At 30.2% G+C, this 18,554-nt stretch overlaps 1 protein-coding gene across 1 annotated transcript in view; it reads right to left on the bottom strand.

Moving 5' to 3' along the window:
- Positions 1-15,891, bottom strand: part of LOC133327334 (MICAL-like protein 1) — a 109,467-nt gene extending 93,576 nt beyond the window's left edge. The window contains exons 1-2 of the mRNA XM_061535897.1: positions 15,740-15,891; positions 6,211-6,395 (exon numbers count right to left, since the gene is read on the bottom strand). Coding sequence (XP_061391881.1) covers positions 6,211-6,395; positions 15,740-15,891 — 337 coding nt within the window. The remainder of the gene's footprint in view (positions 1-6,210; positions 6,396-15,739) is intronic.
- Positions 15,892-18,554: the final 2,663 nt, after the last annotated feature.

Below are 18,554 nucleotides of genomic sequence, written 5' to 3'. Positions count from 1 at the left end.
ATTGCAGGCTTTTATGTTTTGTTTGTTTTTGTGAAATTTATAAAACTGACCATAAAAGTGCAACGCTAATCAGAAATAAGAAGCAGCAGCTTCAGCAACATAGTAATGAAGGCAAAGATAAAATAAAAAACTAGTGATTTCTCTGTTTAACAGTATTGGACAACTAGTTCCGCTTTTGTGAACAATAAAAATCTGTTAAATAAGAAAAAATATTACACAGAAGCATCAAATAGAATACAATTTTATTTATTTACAACGAAGGTAGTATCAAAAAAATTGGTTGTGAAATCACTTGAAAGAATATTTTCTTAATAAACGGATATTGAACTCTGTAGCAACTAGTTCCGATTTGTGAACAATAAAAAAATAAAATTATATGTTCAACAAAATCGATGCTACAAAAAATGTATAAGAACTTGTGTATTATAAAATGCAAAGCCATACAATAAATACTAACATAAGGCCACTATCGAAATAGTGAACCAATCATGAACCCAGAGAACCGTTTATGAACTAGTACACCATTTGTAAAATATTAAATCATGAAGTTAATTGATTAACCTGGCATTGCTGTCATTAAAAATTATGCAGATTTTGAGCTAGTATAACGAATGAGAAAAGTAATGAACACTTTGTGAACAAATAATAGATTAGAGAACTATTGAACTATTATTGCTGGAACCCATATCATTTTGTGACTTATTAACTATTTCGCTAGTTTTACATTGAGAATAATAAGGATGTCTAAAAAATTCACAAAAATATCAGAACCAATCATGATTTTATATGGAAACGTTAGTGAAGAACTTTTCTATTATAAAATACAAATCCATAAAATAAATACTAAAATTAGGCCACTATCGAAATAGTGAACCGAACCAGAGAACCGTTTATGAACTAGTGCCCATTTGAAAAAATTGTATGTCATGATGTTCACTGATTAGATATATATCTAGAGCATCTAGAGGATATACTTCTAGGGTTCATTTGAGTGAACCCTAGTAGTTCAAGAAATGTTGGATTTACTTTTGGTGAATATTGGAGTTTATATCTTTGACAACTCAATAGGATATTTTCAATGGAGAAATATCCAAGCGGGAAAGCTAAGAGAGTTATTTGTTCATTGAACATATTTTTTGAACTCTAGAGGTATATCCCATGATAAATGTAAGATTTCATTACAAAATTTCCCATTCTTTTTGATTATTTTATTAATTTCCATTTATTGATTTATGCCTTTCAACATATCCTGGGGTTCCGTTATAATAAGAATTTACCTTATGGCTAAAACAAATAAACTTTATGACAGACTTATTTTCACGCGGACACATACTTTAAGAGTAAGGAGAAATATTCAACAATTTATTTTTTATATTATATGTTTTTATTACTAATAAAAAAATCTATACCTTCCTTATAAGAAAATTTCTGAAAAAATAACTCTTGTAAGGAGAAAGATTCTACCTTCGTTTTTAAGGGTCATAAATCATTTCTGGATATTTGTAATAAATTTTACGTATTCTAAAGCCGAAAAACCTGAAGGAGGTACGAGTGGATAATAAAAAGGCCACCATACAAGAGCGACAATGAACGCCAACAACAACCGCAGCCACCATGACGACAAAGACTTACCACTAACTGAGTCGTAATACAGAATTGTCTAAACGAATAATGGTGTGACTTGTAGCGTAGTGACGAAGAAAAAAATTAAAAAAAAAAATAATATTTTTTCACGTTTTGTTGTTATGAAGTTAATGCCAAAGGTGATAAAGGTAGTAATTTGTATGTTTTGTTTGAAGTTTGTGATTATTGTTGTTGAGACTGCAATGGATTTTTGTCTTATGCTACGCCATTGGTTGCACGGGGTGTTAGAAGAGTATTGAAGTGTTAAAAGTTATAATTGCAATTTTCAAAAATATTGAAAGAAAAATGAGCTTTTGATTTATGGCATATTTAATATACAGGAAAAAAAATGGAGAGGAGGGTGGGTGATAAAGAGAGACTTATAGGGGGACATAGTAAATTTTTATTTAGGCTACAATTGTAAAGGACAAATTGTGCTGTGTCAAATAAAAATCTAAAAATCCATAAATCAAATCGACAATATCAATAGCCGGCAGATATTTTCATATCTCATACAAATATATAATTTTGTTCGTGAATATGAATATGCCACATAATTCTTTCAAGCATAAAATTAACTTCAAAAGAACTTCCACAGGCAAAGAGTAATACAAGTATTTGATACTGATTTTTTCTTCGTCGTCTTCTTTTTGCTTTGTCGTCACGGTTTTAATTTACACACCCAATTTCGAAAATTACAAACTTTAAGAAGGGTATTTAGTATTTAGTAACCGAAAAAAACCAAACCAAAAAACTGCTGAAATTATCCAAAAAATAAAAATTAAAACTAAAGAAGAGAGGGGAGCAAGGGAGGGGTGTCATAAATAATATGACTCTAAGCTATACAATCCCAGTCAGCTGCAAAATTAAGCCAGTCCGGCAGGCAGACAGACAGCCGGTCTGGTATGCCTCACTGAATGTGCGAGCAGTGGAACACAAAATTGCTTATATTGCTGAAAATCGCCCCCCAAAAATCAACCAAGCGTCCAGTTTTATGCTCTCTGGCTATACGAAACTTTTGTCTTCAAAGGGGAAAAAAAACCAAAACAAACAAAAAAGGAGCAAAACATAAAACAAAATAAAAATCCACAAAAAACAAATGATGAATTTTAAACGCAAACATTGATGCATTTTATGGATTTGCAGCCGACTAGCAACACAAAGCAGTTTCTCTATAAATCAGATTTTTTTGCCTCACATTTGATGGGGTGTTCGGTATTGCAGGCTTTTATGTTTTGTTTGTTTTTGTGAAATTTATAAAACTGACCATAAAAGTGCAACGCTAATCAGAAATAAGAAGCAGCAGCTTCAGCAACATAGTAATGAAGGCAAAGATAAAATAAAAAACTAGTGATTTCTCTGTTTAACAGTATTGGACAACTAGTTCCGCTTTTGTGAACAATAAAAATCTGTTAAATAAGAAAAAATATTACACAGAAGCATCAAATAGAATACAATTTTATTTATTTACAACGAAGGTAGTATCAAAAAAATTGGTTGTGAAATCACTTGAAAGAATATTTTCTTAATAAACGGATATTGAACTCTGTAGCAACTAGTTCCGATTTGTGAACAATAAAAAAATAAAATTATATGTTCAACAAAATCGATGCTACAAAAAATGTATAAGAACTTGTGTATTATAAAATGCAAAGCCATACAATAAATACTAACATAAGGCCACTATCGAAATAGTGAACCAATCATGAACCCAGAGAACCGTTTATGAACTAGTACACCATTTGTAAAATATTAAATCATGAAGTTAATTGATTAACCTGGCATTGCTGTCATTAAAAATTATGCAGATTTTGAGCTAGTATAACGAATGAGAAAAGTAATGAACACTTTGTGAACAAATAATAGATTAGAGAACTATTGAACTATTATTGCTGGAACCCATATCATTTTGTGACTTATTAACTATTTCGCTAGTTTTACATTGAGAATAATAAGGATGTCTAAAAAATTCACAAAAATATCAGAACCAATCATGATTTTATATGGAAACGTTAGTGAAGAACTTTTCTATTATAAAATACAAATCCATAAAATAAATACTAAAATTAGGCCACTATCGAAATAGTGAACCGAACCAGAGAACCGTTTATGAACTAGTGCCCATTTGAAAAAATTGTATGTCATGATGTTCACTGATTAATCTGCCATTAAAACTTATGCAGATTTTAAGCTAGAATATCGAATGAGAAGTATTGTGAACTAGTATGAAATCAATAATAGATTAGAGAACTACTGAACTATTAGCTGGAACACATACCATTTTGTGACTTATTAACTATTTCGCTAGGTTTGCAGTGAAAATAATTAGGACGCTTAAAAAATTCACAAATACCATTGGTAAATAATAGACCAAGACATTCATTAGTTCATCTTCATTCGATTGCTGAGATCATTAGTTTGAGATATATACGCTATACCCTAGGTTTAATGAACTTCTATATAAGCAAATGGTGGGGAATATATATATATATATATATAGAGTTACGTCGTTTAGGAGCGAACTAGTTTAAAAGGAACGATTGATAATAGATCATTTACTCCCGTGCACCTAGTTCCCTTAGATGCAATCGTTAATTTAGTTCATTCCGTTTATTGATCGAATAATATACAAATGAACGATCAGACTAAAAGGGCTTACGGGACTAAATGAATGACCTAGTTCAATTTGCGGAAAGGGTAATTCTAGTTTAATTCAAAATCAAATAACCTTTCTTAAACTAGTCAGTTAATAAATAAATCAACGAAGTAATAAAAAGCAAATAAAAGGAATGAATAAAGAGCTAATGAACTGGAACTGAACTATTCCACACCTATACAACAAAGAGTTAATCATTGTTTTTACTGAATTTAATACATAAAATATTGAACGATCAGAACACAGATGAATCAGAAAGCCAATAATGAATCCATAAGTCAGTTATGAAATAATGAACCAAGTTGTTCATGAAGGAATCTATAAAACATACGGTATTGAACTTGAGATTCATAATAAATAGAATAGTTGGGTCGTTCTTGAGCGGTCGGTAGGGTAATAGGTCATTCCGTTTGTTCATATAGTTCATTTTAGATAATTCGCGTAGAAATAATGAATGGTTGGGAAAAAACTAGGGAATGAATTTCGAAACTTTTCAAACAGTGATTAACCATAGAGATATCTTGCAGAAATAATGAACCGTTAGGAACTAGTGTTTTATGTTTTTATTAATGCAACAATGTAACTAATGATCAGTTATTGAACAATGATTTGGGGTAAAAAGTTTAATTTATTGAATCTAAAATAATTATTGAACTATTCAAGACATTATTATGTTTTCGTGTATTTGTGAACTGGTGAACAATTCTTGAACTAGTGAGTTATTGGAGGTTGATTCATTAATCAAGAACCGAATTAATTAATTAAATTAAATTAGAGCTCCTTTAATTAACCAGAGGGACTTTGATGATATATTTAAACTTTGGATTTGTACAAATATCGAAAAGAATTTGCGAATGATACAGCAATTGAATCGCTGGTGATAATGAACAAACATTCTGGACCATTTTCACTATTTGGAACTATTAGTGAGTCACACATTAAACACTATTAATTGTTTGAACCCTTTTAGCTGTTCTTGATGTCGATTGTTGTATAACAATTATAAAGATATATATTCGGATGAAATTGCCGAGGAAATAATCAAATTACAGAGGAATGTAAGACTCAATGAAATCTTAACGAACCTGTTATCTGTTGGTGAACTAATGAACTATTGGTCATGATTCTATAATAAACGATTGAGAGTAAATATTGAAGAAAAAAATCATATGATTTCTTATTGAAATCTTTTATGAAATGATTTGTGAACTTAACATTCGAAAAAGGGAACAAAGGAGCCAGTTACTCAATGGTAATCATTTAGATTTACAAGGGTTTCTGTGAACTAGTGACACTATATTTGAAAATTGTATATATTAATGCATGATGAAAATAATGCAACATATGGAAGAGGATCGAACTTTGAATTGTTATTTGTGCTCGGTGCTTTAAATAAGTCTTTATAGAAAGTTTTTTAAATATAATTTATAAATCATTGGTGAACTAATGTCTGAATAAATAATGCTGTAAGAGTTGTTCAATTTAAAATTTGAATATCAAAGAATCCGCATATACTGAATAAACTTATTATACCGCACCTCAATTTGGTAACGAAAGAAATTTTTGATGTATACAATTGAGAAATGTAATTGAAAATAAATTAACCATATATGGCAATAATTAACAATGTAACTAACAATGCCAGTGAAATTCTATTCAATACAAATCACGTGTTAACAAAATAGAAAAAAAAAACAATGGACGTGGTTTAGAAACTAAATAAGGAGAATTAAATTTCAAAATAGCATTTCCGCCAGAGTAATATTGTGGAAAATATATTTGGTTTAGGAAACAAAATTTCTCCGGAAATAAAATTCCCTAATAAATATATAAAATAATATTTCGAATTAGTTTTAAAAAATTAAAAATAATGTTTTCTCGCCATATTATATTTTATATTTTTTGAAAAAAGTATTGAATTTGTAACTTACATTGTGATGCAAAGGCTTGATAGTACTGTGACAAATATGTCAAAATTGATAATCTGTCGGGTACTTCATAGGCGGCCATATCATCAGCATCGAGCAGAGCAGGTATACCCAAATATTTTTCAGCTGTTGTAAATGCCAAGGCATTGTTGTAGTACACATCGGCTTTGTTCAATTTATCGAAATCACTGGAATTAGAAAAAAATAATAATTAGATTTAGAAAAAATATTTTTATTTAATTTTTGGATTTTTTAAAGAATATTTTTTTCAAGTTTCATACAAGGCGTGGATTTTTTAAAGAATATTTTTTTTCAAGGTTCATACAAGGAGTGGATTTTTTAAAGAATATTTTTTCAAGCCCCATACAAGACGTGGATATTTTAATGAATATTTTTTCAAGCCCCACAATATTCAAATATCTCAAGGCTAAATCATGTAAAATCAAAAGACTTAAGAACCAAACATGCCATAAAAAAGTGTTACCCTGGACAACTAGCATACAAGGCCATTTACTATGTATGCCTGTCGTTTAAATTAGACATTTCGTGTTGAAATGTTATCAATTTTGAAATTTTCTGCAATAAACTAATTTATTTGATTTCAATGTCGAATTATTAAAAAGAAACATATCGACCACAAAAAGGCCAACAACAAATTGCACTTAACATAAATTGAACAACTTATTTTGTTAACATTTCTGTTTTCATTTCATTGACTAAATACTCAATTTTCATGTTTAATATAAATGTCAAAATTGGTTTCTAGTTTTGAGTTTGGTTTCATTTTCAGATTTTTTTTGCTCGGTTTTTTTTTTAATTTCTGTTCAACGCAATTTAAAGTGATTGCACTTAACCTAGTTTTGAGTTTTAGTTTGTATTGCTTTTTTTTCAAATTAGTAGTAGCAGCAAAAGTAAGAAAATCGAAGTGAATAAACGAAGCGAATAGAAAAAGAGCTACATACATACATATTTATATTAACTACATGAATACATTGGTTGGCCGTGTTATTAAAACACAATTAACCAGTGGAAGTGGTAGCAACAATAATTGTTGCTGCTGCAGTTTTTTTAAATATGCAATAAGCAAAAAAACAAAAAAATAACATAAGAAACGATTGTTATACTACAATAAATTTTCATATTTAATTACAGCAACAAACGAACTCAAAAAAAATTAAGGGGACCCCCCCCCCATTCTCGGCGTCAAAATTTTTTTTGATTTAATTCGAATCTACTCTAATTCTAGAATGTTCCTACAAAATTTCAAGTGAAAATCTCAAGAACTCCTGAAGATATAGCTGATTTATTGTGTCTGCATCAAGAGACGGCTAAAGGGCTTCTCAAACTTTAAACGCGTTTTTCTCTTTTGCGAATGGCGGGCACGATAACTCAAAAACTAATAATCCAATCGGTTTCAAATTTTAACACGTTTCTCTGGGAGTGTGTAGCTCTCGTATGAACTAGGATAAAGCCAATCGGTGAAGATCTTCCTTATTTTTTAACTTAGTTTGTGGTAAAAAATAGGCGATTTCCCAAAAAAAAAATTTTCAAAGTTCCGCCATTTTGTTAATTGTTGTGCGAAGTCAATAATCCTAGTTCATACGAGAGCCAGACATGTCCTCTTTCGAACACCGTTGGAATTTTCGGATTCCGATGTTCCAGTGAGGAGTTATCATGCCCGCCATCGAAAATATGGACTTTTCTTTGAACCCAAAAAACAACAACAAAACAACAACAACAAATTTTGGTAAATTATTTTTCTTCTTTTTAAATCTTCAAATATATATGTGCCAAGTTACAAACCTTAACAAGCATTGGTATTCATTTACCAGCCCATTTAAAATCTTAAAAATAAAAAATCGAGAATGGGGGGGGGTTCCCTTAAATGAAACCGAGAAAATAAAGAAAACTTGTTGTTCATTGTTTGGTTAATGCGGTTGTAAATTTCATAAGAAAACTATACCAAGTAGTAAATTGCAAAAATACTACAACAACAAAACTACAAAACAAAAAACAACAACAACATTACAAAAATTTGCAATGAGGTGTATCATGTTGAACATGATTATCCAGCAATTAATAACAGCAAAAAGGCCTGAAGAGTAGTAGTAGTAGGAAGGAGAGGAGGAGGCTGGCAAGTCAGAAAATTTGAATTTCAGCACTCGAATAAAATTTACAACGATTTGCTTCGTAGTTTTACAATTCATATTGTTGTCTTGATGTTGTTGTTGTTATTGGTATTTTGATTGACCCAAATTTCCCATCCGCTGAAGGAGAATCACGATTTTCACATTTTCGAAAAAACCTTCCCCCTTGCAACGCAAACAAATTGTTAAAAAATATTGGGAAAAAAATCTGTGACTAGTTTTGTGACCTTGTCAAGGTGTTTCTATTGATTTTATAACAATAGCTGAATTTTATTGTTGTTGTTGTTTTTATTTTTTCCAACTCAGATTCTAAATGGCTAATGATTTATTAACTGATATCCGGAGGAGAACGCTTTAGAGAAACAATAGAACTTTTTCATAAAATTAAATGGCCACAACATTAGAGACAAATAGTTGGACGGACATGTAATGTACAATTGTTTGTTGTACTTACTTGTATTTTTTTATAAATTAACATTTTAAAAGTATTTTTTTCGCATATGAGTGTTTAAGCATGATTCTCAGGTGTTTGCAAATGTAAGCAAATACAAAACGAGTTTTAATTAAGGGAACCCCCCCATTCTCGATTTTAATTTTTCAAGATTTTCAATGGGCTGGTAAATCAATACCAATGCTTGTTAAGGTTTGTAACTTTACACATATATAATTGAAGATTTAAAATAGAAGAAAAATAATTTACAAAAAAAATTGTTGTTGTTTGTTGTTGTTTTTTGTAATTAAAGAAAAGTCCTTATTTTTGATGGCGGGCACGATAACTCCTCACTGGAACATCGGAATCCGAAAATTCCAACGGTGTTAGAAAGAGTACATGTCTGGCTCTCGTATGAACTAGGATTATTGTCTTCGCTCTAAAATTAACAAAATGGCGGACACTTGAAAAAATATTTTTGAAAAATCCCCGAATTTTGACCAAAAACCAAGTTAAAAAATAAGGAAGATCTTCACCGATTGGCTTTATCCTAGTTCATACGATAGCTATACACTCACAGAGAAACGTGTAAAAATTTGAAATCGATTGGGTTATTAGTTTTTGAGTTATCGTGCCCGCCATTCGCAAAAAAATGTTTAGAGAAAAACGCGTTTAAAGTTTGAGAAGCCCTTCAGCCGTCACTTGATGCTGACACAATAAATCGGCTATATCTTCAAGAGTTCTTGAGATGTTCACTTGAAATTTTGTAGAGACATTCTTTAATCAGTGTAGATTCGAATTATATCAACAAAAATTTTGACCCCGAGAATGGGGGGGGTCCCCTTAAAATAAAATCCAAATGAAATAAAGAAAAATATTTGAAGGCAGAAGCGTAGACGGAATAGTAAAGAGGAGGAGATGAAGATTTAAAAATATCTATTTGGATTTTTTAAAGAATATTTTTTCAAGGACCAACACAAGGCGTGGATTTTTTAAAGAATATTTTTTCAAAGCTCAAAAAAGGCGTGGGTTTTTTAAAGAATATTTTTTTCAAAGGCCAAAAAAGGCGTGGATTTTTTAAAGAATTATTTTCAAAGGCCAAAAAAAGGCGTGGATTTTTTAAAAAATATTTTTTCAAATGCCAAAAAAAAGCGTGGATTTTTAAAAAAATATTTTTTCAAAGGCCAAAAAAGGCGTGGATTTTTTAAAAAAATATTTTTTCAGTGGCCGAAAAAAAGGCGTGGATTTTTTAAAAAATATTTTTTTAGTGGCCGAAAAAAAGGCGTGGATTTTTTAAAGAATATTTTTCAATGGCTATAATAGGTGTGTATTTTTAAATGACATTTTTCAAAGGCTGTTATAGGCGTAGACTTGTAAAGAATATTTTTTCAAGGGCTATAATAGACGTGCATTTTTCAAAGTTTATAATAGGCGTGGATGGTTTAAACTTTTTTTTCAAAGGCTTCAAATTTGTTAAAGAATTTTTTTTTTTCAAGGAATAAACTTTTTAAACGCTTACATTTTTTTAAAGAATTGTTTTTTCAATGCATGATTGTTTTAAGAAAATTTTTTCAATGCATGACGTTTTTTAAGAAAATTTGTTCAAAGACATTATTTTTGTTAGCAAATGGCATGACATTTTTAAAGCAAATTTTTTCAAGGCGTTAATTTTCAATTTTCTTCAAGGCATGATTTTTAGCCGCATCTGTTATTGTAATAATAGCCTCTGTTAATGTATTAAAAATGTATGCTTAAGTATTAACAGCCTCTGCTTAGGTATTAACAGTTTCCGTTAATGGAATAACAACCTCTGTTAATGGAATAAAAGCCTCTGTTAAGGAATTTACAGCTTTTGTTAATGTATTGACAGTCTATGACAGTATTATCAGCATCTGCAAAAGTATTTACAGCATCTGTTAATTTATAAACAGCTTCTGTGAATGTATTAACAGCCTCTGTTAATGTATTAACAGCCTCTGCTAATGTATTAACACCCTTTGTTAATGTATTAACAGCCTCTGTTAATGTATTAACAGCCTCTGTTAATGTATTAACAGCCTCTGTTAATGTATTAACAGCTCTGTTGATGTATTAACAGTCTCTGTTAATGTATTAACAGTCTCTGTTAATGTATTAACAGCCTCTGCAAATGTATTAACAGTCTCTGTTAATGTATTAACAGCCTCTGTTAATGTAATAACAGCCTCTGTTAATGTATTAACAGCATCTGTTAATGTCTTAACTGCCTCTGTTAATGTATTAACAGCCTCTGTTAATGTATTAACAGCCTCTGTTAATGTATTAACAGCATCTGTTAATGTCTTAACTGCCTCTGTTAACGTATTAACAGTCTCTGTAAACGTATTAACAGTCTCTGTTAATGTATTAACAGTCTCTGTTAATTTATTACCAGCCTCTGCAAATGTATAAACAGTCTCTGTTAATGTATAAACAGTCTTTGTTAATGTATAAACAGTCTTTGTTAATGTATTAACAGTCTCTGTTAATGTATTAACAGTCTCTGTTAACGCATTAACAGTCTCTGTTAATGTATTAACAGTCTCTGTTAATGTATTAACAGCCTCTGCTAAGTTATTTACAATCTCTGTTAATGTATTAACAGTCTCTGTTAATGTATTAACAGTCTCTGTTAATGTATTAAAGCCCTTTGCTAATGTTACTGTATTAACAGCATCTGTTAATGTATTAGAGCCTCTGTAAATGTATTAACAACTTGTGTTAATGTATTATCAGCTTCAGATAATGTATTAATAGCCTCTGCTAATATATTAACAGCATCTGTTGATGTATTGACAGCCTCTATTAGGGTATTAAAATACTGTGCTACTATATTAAAAGCCTCTGTTAATGTATTAACAGCATCTGTTGATGTATTAACAGCCATTGTTTCCCCAATTTTATTAAAAAATATTTTAAAAATTTTGTAAGTTTTTTTGATAATGATAACAACAGTTTTTTAAAGATTGTTTCGTTTTATGCCCCACTTCCTCACACGTCATTGGCTTATTAGTTTGTTCTGTTTTTAATTATTGTTTTAGATATATCTCGAATTCCCTAGCCTTTGTATGCTAAACTAAATGGGAGTTACGAACAAATGTTAAATGCTAATGGGGTTTCGAACTCTTAGATTGATGTTCAATTGTCATGACTTCTAAGTCATGAACATGTAAGACTGCTAAAAGAAGGCTACCTAATTACATATTTATATAGAGACAACTATAGATCAGGTGATGAAAGGTACCAAAATAAAGGAGTTCTTCGCGGAAATGTGTCGTCAATGAATGGAGAATTTTTTTTAACATTTTCAGGAAACAAAACTGATATGAAGTGATCTAAATTTTCAATTAAAAATGTGAGATGAGGGGAAATCAAAAAAAATAAATATAGGTCTATGTGTTGATATATATGGGAATATAATTATGGGAATATAATTAAAATATGGGAATATAATTAAAATGCCGTTAAATGTTTCTTCCTCCAAGAAACCCGAATGTCAAATTATGACCAAAATTTTCAAAATATCTAAAGCACAGGGGAACCGTTATATGCATACTAATATGTCCCATTTTAATTTCAAACATCCAGGGAATTGTGGTATCTCTATGTAATTTTTGAAAGGTCTATCTTAAATATTGTGAACTCTACAGTGGCCGAAAGGCGATCATGGCCAAGTCGATATAGAATTTTATTCTGATGAATAATAATAATAATGAGGTCTCTGACGACTATTTCGGTGTGTTAGACAAAGACTAATTAATTTAATACACACCTCCATCTTATGGTGGGATCTATAAAAATACACCTTCCCTCTTTAAACTAACCCACATACATACAAATCTAAAAATGTCTGTTTTAAAACCCACATTTAATTCTCAAAAATAAATTGATATTCAAAATTTATTTATTTTCGATGACATTTAAAACAAATAAACTTATAAAAAACACTCCTAGCATAAAACAAATATAACGGTTATTCGGACATAATTATTATCGACGACGACCATTAAAACTACAGCAATAATCGTCGTGGTCTATTATTAGTCAAAACAAAGACCCCATAATTATGACAGCGGGCAAATGAATAAAATAATAATTATTACTATTATTCGAAAGGCGAAATAGCAACAACAATAATAACAAAATGACAATAATTTTCAATTTGTTGTTGACTGGTGACACCCAGCTACAAAAAAACATAAATGTTCGAAAAACCATTTAAAAACAGTTCAATAGACAAAACGCCGTTCAGTTGTTGATTTATTTATATAAATGTGTGAGTGTGTGTGTGGTTTTATTATTTTGAATGTCTTTGACCTTTTGCTGGTAAAAACGGTTTTTGGTCAAAACCAAAAAACAAACTTTGCCTCAAATCGTTAGCAGTAAATTAAGCATAGAACAACAAACAGTTAAACTAGGAAATCTATTTTGGTTGTTGTGGTCTGCCAGCATTTTTGGTGGCGAGAAAAAAAATTTTTGAACTTCATAAACGAAATAGACATAAATATTCTGATTAATACCCCCACCAGAAAAAATAAACAAAAGATTAATAAACGAAATCGCTCATAATATTTCAAAAAAATTGCATACGAAATGTTTGCCTATTGAAGTGGGGCTGTGTTTTTTTATTTTTAGCTTTCGGTTATATTTTTGTGGGTTTGGAGGTCAAACACAAAAAAAATATATGCAGAGAAGGATTGAAAAATTAAATGACACACAAAAGATTAAGGTTAAGAGGAGGATTTTTTTATTTCTAAAAATAAAGACAAGTAAATCCATTAAGGGGGAATTGTGACGAATTGAAATCTCCCCCAAGACAATTTATTAAATTGTGTTTTTTAATCAAATCAATGTCACTGTGTTGTTCATGGATTTTCAGCAAGCGAATCTTCATGGTATTGTTGCTGATTATCCAAATTCACCCCTCTCTAAATTGCCAATTAAACCACTTGGTTTTTATTTTAAATTGCCAATTGTTGTAGTTTTTTTCTTTTTGTATCAAAAAAAAAAAAAAAACAATTGTTACATTTGGTTATGTTGTGATGACCTTGAGACAAGCAATGTGTAGCACATGTTTTAATTTTGGCATTACTAATTGAAATTTTGTATTGTTTCAATTAAATTTAAAAATCCAAAGTCAAGATTAAAATAAAAAAACAGATACTGAATATATGATTCCACGCTTATGGATGGACTTCGAAAATATATTTAAAATATTCTACACTTATAGATAGGCCATGAAAAAATATTTTTATTAAAAACTTTATGCCTGGCCTCACAATTTGTTTCAATCCACGATTAAAACTTTGCTTCGAAAAAATATTTTTAAAAAATCCACGCATAAAGCTGGACCTGGAAAATATATATTTTAAAAATCCACGTCTATATTTAAACCATATATGATTACTTTAAAAATGTTTAAACAAATTGTGCGAGAATATTTCTTAAAAAATTCAGGCTCATAGATTGTCCTAAAAACAATTTTTAAAAAATTAACTTAAATAATAGTTTCATAAAATTCAAGATTGTGGATGGACTTTGAAAATATTAAAAAGCTAATATTTTTTTATAAAAACCTACAAGCCTGGCCTCACTATTTTTTTAAACCACTCGCCTATATATGGACCTCGGAAAAAATATTTTTAAAAAATTAACGCCATTAAATAGACTTAGAAAACAATGTTTTTAAAAACTCAAGCCTTCAGATGCTTTAAAAAATAAAATTCCAAGGCTATAGCTGTGGTTTACAACTGTGTTTTAAAAACATAATTTTTAAGAATCCACGCTCATAAATGGGCTTCGAAAAGATTTGTGTGAAAATCCACGCATGTAGAAAGTTTCCAAATTATTTTTTTAAATCCAGGCCTGTAGAAAAGCCCGCGACTTAACTTGGCTTCGAAAAAAAAATGAGCCCGTGACTTAATTTAGCTTCGAAAAAAATATTTAAACAAATCGGGATTACAGGTCTTGAAAAAATATATTATTAAAATACCCGCCACGAGCCAGGAAAAAAATATTTATAGAAATCTACGCATACAACTGAACTAAAAATATCTTCCAGGCCTAAAGAAATATCTCAAAAAAAAAAAAAAAAAAAAAAAAAAAAAAAAAAAACTAGCTATGGGTATTTAGTACACAATTACATTTAATCGGACAAAACTATATATGGGAGCTATATCTAAATATGAACCGATTTTCACAAAACTTAGCACCCATCATTCTGGACCTAATTCAGTATCCTATGCAAAATTTCGTGTAAATCGAAAGATATATAGGGACTTTGGTGCCCCGTTTACCTTAAATCGGACGAAAATATATATGGCAGCTATATCTAAATCTGAACCGATTTTCTCGAAACTTGGCAGACATCACTCTAGGCTCAATTCAGTACGTTATGCCAAATTTCGTGCAAATTGAAAGATATATAAGTACTTTGGTGCACCAATTACAGGAAATCGGATGAAACTATATATGGGAGCTATATCTAAATATGGACCGATTTTTCCCAATTTCAATAGGACCAAACAAATGAGCTGTGCTAAATTTTATCTAATTCGGATCATAAATGCGACCTGTACTTTGTTTACAATTTAACATGGACAGACGGACGGACCTGCATAAATCGACTCAGAAAGTGATACAATGCATATTCTCAAAAGGAACCATGGGTCTATCTCGATAATTTTTGCCTGTTACAAACATATGCAGAAAGACATAATACGCCTATTACTAGGATTTAATTTTTTTAAGGATTCGCACCAATAGAATTGATTTAATATATATATATATATATATATATACATATATTATTTTTTTTTTTTTGAAAAATCAAAAACTACTGTCTGATCTCAAATTGTAAACAAATTACTTAGCAATTAATTTCTTTTGTTTTTTTACTTCTCGTTGTAAATAATTATGCAATACGAATACTACTTACATCAGATCTGGTCTAAAATGATGGATCATTGCACAAAACGCCAGACCATCACGCCACGATGTGGTCATATTGTCGATTTGTACACCAGGATAACCTTCTGTCATGCGACGGCACCATAATTCCAAAGCTTTTGTTCCACGACGTTCAGCCATTGTTCTTCTGTTGTTGTTGTGTGTTTCTGGTTTTCTAAAGCTTTATTGTTCCGCTGGTTGGGGTATGTCTAATGCGTTGTCAGCGTTTTAAAAAAAATTATTGTAGACACGCGATCAAAATACAAAATCTATGTTGTTTAATAATTATGGGGATTTTTGTTGTTTCCAAAAACTCTTCTAAAGCACCAACAAATCAAATGTTGTGATTTAAGTTTTGAGTTTTAATCTGAAATAAAAAAAAAAAAAAAATAAGATAGAATTGAATGATTAATATAGTGTCATATATAAATGTATGTTAATTAAGAAAACAAACATGTTTTCGTTTCAGAACATGGTTATTTAGAATGTGTTATTAAAATATATTGAGAAGATGTATTTGAAATGAAATAATCGAGTTTTTGTATGTGTCAATAAATTGATGGGTATTGGGATGGGACGAAAATAAAGAGTTTTTGTAGAAAATGTTAATGTATTAACAGCCTCTGTCAATGCATTAACAGTCTCTGTTAATGTATTAACAACCTCTGTTAATGTATTAACAGCCTCTGTCAATGCATTAACAGCCTCTGTTAATGTATTAACAACCTCTGTTAATGCATTAACAGCCTCTGTTAATATATTAACAACCTCTGTTAATGTATTAACAGGCTCTGTTAATGTATTAACAGGCTCTGTTAATGTATTAACAGGCTCTGTTAATGTATTAACAGGCTCTGTTGATGTATTACCAGGCTCTGTTAATGTATTAACAGCCTCTGTTAATGTATTAACAGCCTCTGTTAATGTATTAACAGCCTCTGTTAATGTATTAACAGCCTCTGTTAATGTATTAACAGCCTCTGTTAATGTATTAACAGCCTCTGTTAATGTATTATTAGCCTCTGTTAATGTTTTGACAGCCTCTGTTAATGTTTTAATAGGTTCTGTTAATGTTTAACAGCCTTTGTTAATGTATTAACAGCCTCTGTTAATGTATTATTAGCCTCTGTTAATGTTTTGACAGCCTCTGTTAATGTTTTAATAGGTTCTGTTAATGTTTAACAGCCTTTGTTAATGTATTAACAGCCTCTGTTAATGTATTAACAGCCTCTGTTAATGTATTAACAGCCTCTGTTAATGTATTAACAGCCTCTGTTAATGTATTATTAGCCTCTGTTAATGTTTTGACAGCCTCTGTTAATGTTTTAATAGGTTCTGTTAATGTTTAACAGCCTCTGTTAATGTATTAACAACCTATGTTAATGTATTAACAACCTCTGTTAATGTATTAACAGCCTCTGTTAATGGTTTACCAACCTCTGTTAATGTATTACCAACCTCTTTTAATGTTTTGACAGCCTCTGTTAATGTTTTAATAGGTTCTGTTAATGTATTAACTGCTTCTGGGAATGTCTTATCGATCTATGTTAAGTCATATACCAAATTGTTTTCTAATGTGTGTGTGTTTTTGTTTTTAATTTCTCAGTATTGCCTATCCTTCCCGTCATGTAACCACCAACCCGTCATGTCAGACGAACCCTTATTTCAATACCTATGTTCTATGCCGTCATTACATGTTAATTTATTTTTTATTATTTCGAAATTTGCTAACTGAACAACAAATGGTCATCCATCCACTAACTTTATGTATTGTATTTAAGTATTCAGTTGGTGTTAAAATTTATGTTCAGAAACTTCTCAATACTATCTAGTAAACCACAAGAAGTAGAAAAGAGCTAATATTTCTTAAGAAACTGTCAATATGCTGGCTGGCGGCTGAGTGAGTGACTGACTGAAACAAACCTTTACGGTTTTTACATGAAATGTATGCTAAACCACAATAACACAACAATATAAAAATAAATTCAAAATTTGCATAAAAAAATAAAACGTGCTTAGACTTTTTTATGTACAGCACAACAAAATTTCGTAGACAAACATACGAGCACACATATGTACAAGCATAGATGTCATTCCACCATTCCAATTGGAATTGAAGACAAAACAAGAAGACTACACTTTTTGAATTTTGTATTCAGTTTGGTTGAAGACTTCTTTAAGTTTGATGACGTTTAGCTTTAATGGGTTTCTGAAAAAACCCTTTACCCTCTAGCCCATACAAAAACTAACTTCCATTAACTTCAATGAATTGTGTGTGTGAACAATGTTTGAAGTTTTTTTTCGCTGACGGTTTGTCTTCTTCGTCGAAGACAAGTCTACAAAATGGAAAAACATTTATATTTTTATTTGTGAAGAGAAAGTTCATGTAGCATTACTACGGAAGCTTTCCTCCCAGAGTGTATCGATGATGAATCGTTTATTTAATTTCTCGTTAAGGAACTACAATAAAAATTTTAGTTCCTTGTCATTTAGTTTTGTCATCACTTTCATTATTTTGTGATTTTGTAAATAAATCATTTTGATATTAAAAGATTTTGACATATGATGCGGGTATTTTTTTTAATAAAAGTCTATTGTTTCATCTCCAAAGCTTTAACTCTTAAAAAATCAGATATTACGTCAAATTTTGGTATTTTAACAAAAACTGTAAATACTTTAATGGAGACTGTTAATACTTTAACAGAGACTGTTGATGTCTTAAGAGTGGATGTTAATACTTTAACCGAGAATGTTATACCTTAACAGAAAACGTTATCAATTAAAAGAGGCTGTTAATACATTAA

This window comes from Musca vetustissima, unplaced genomic scaffold (assembly GCF_032173495.1).
Source record: "Musca vetustissima isolate MV318-11 ecotype Yass unplaced genomic scaffold, APGP_CSIRO_Mvet_v1 utg57006, whole genome shotgun sequence".
NCBI lineage: Eukaryota > Metazoa > Arthropoda > Insecta > Diptera > Muscidae > Musca > Musca vetustissima.
The sequence above is the reverse complement of the archived record's forward strand: the minus strand, read 5'-3'. Positions and strand labels throughout refer to the sequence as shown.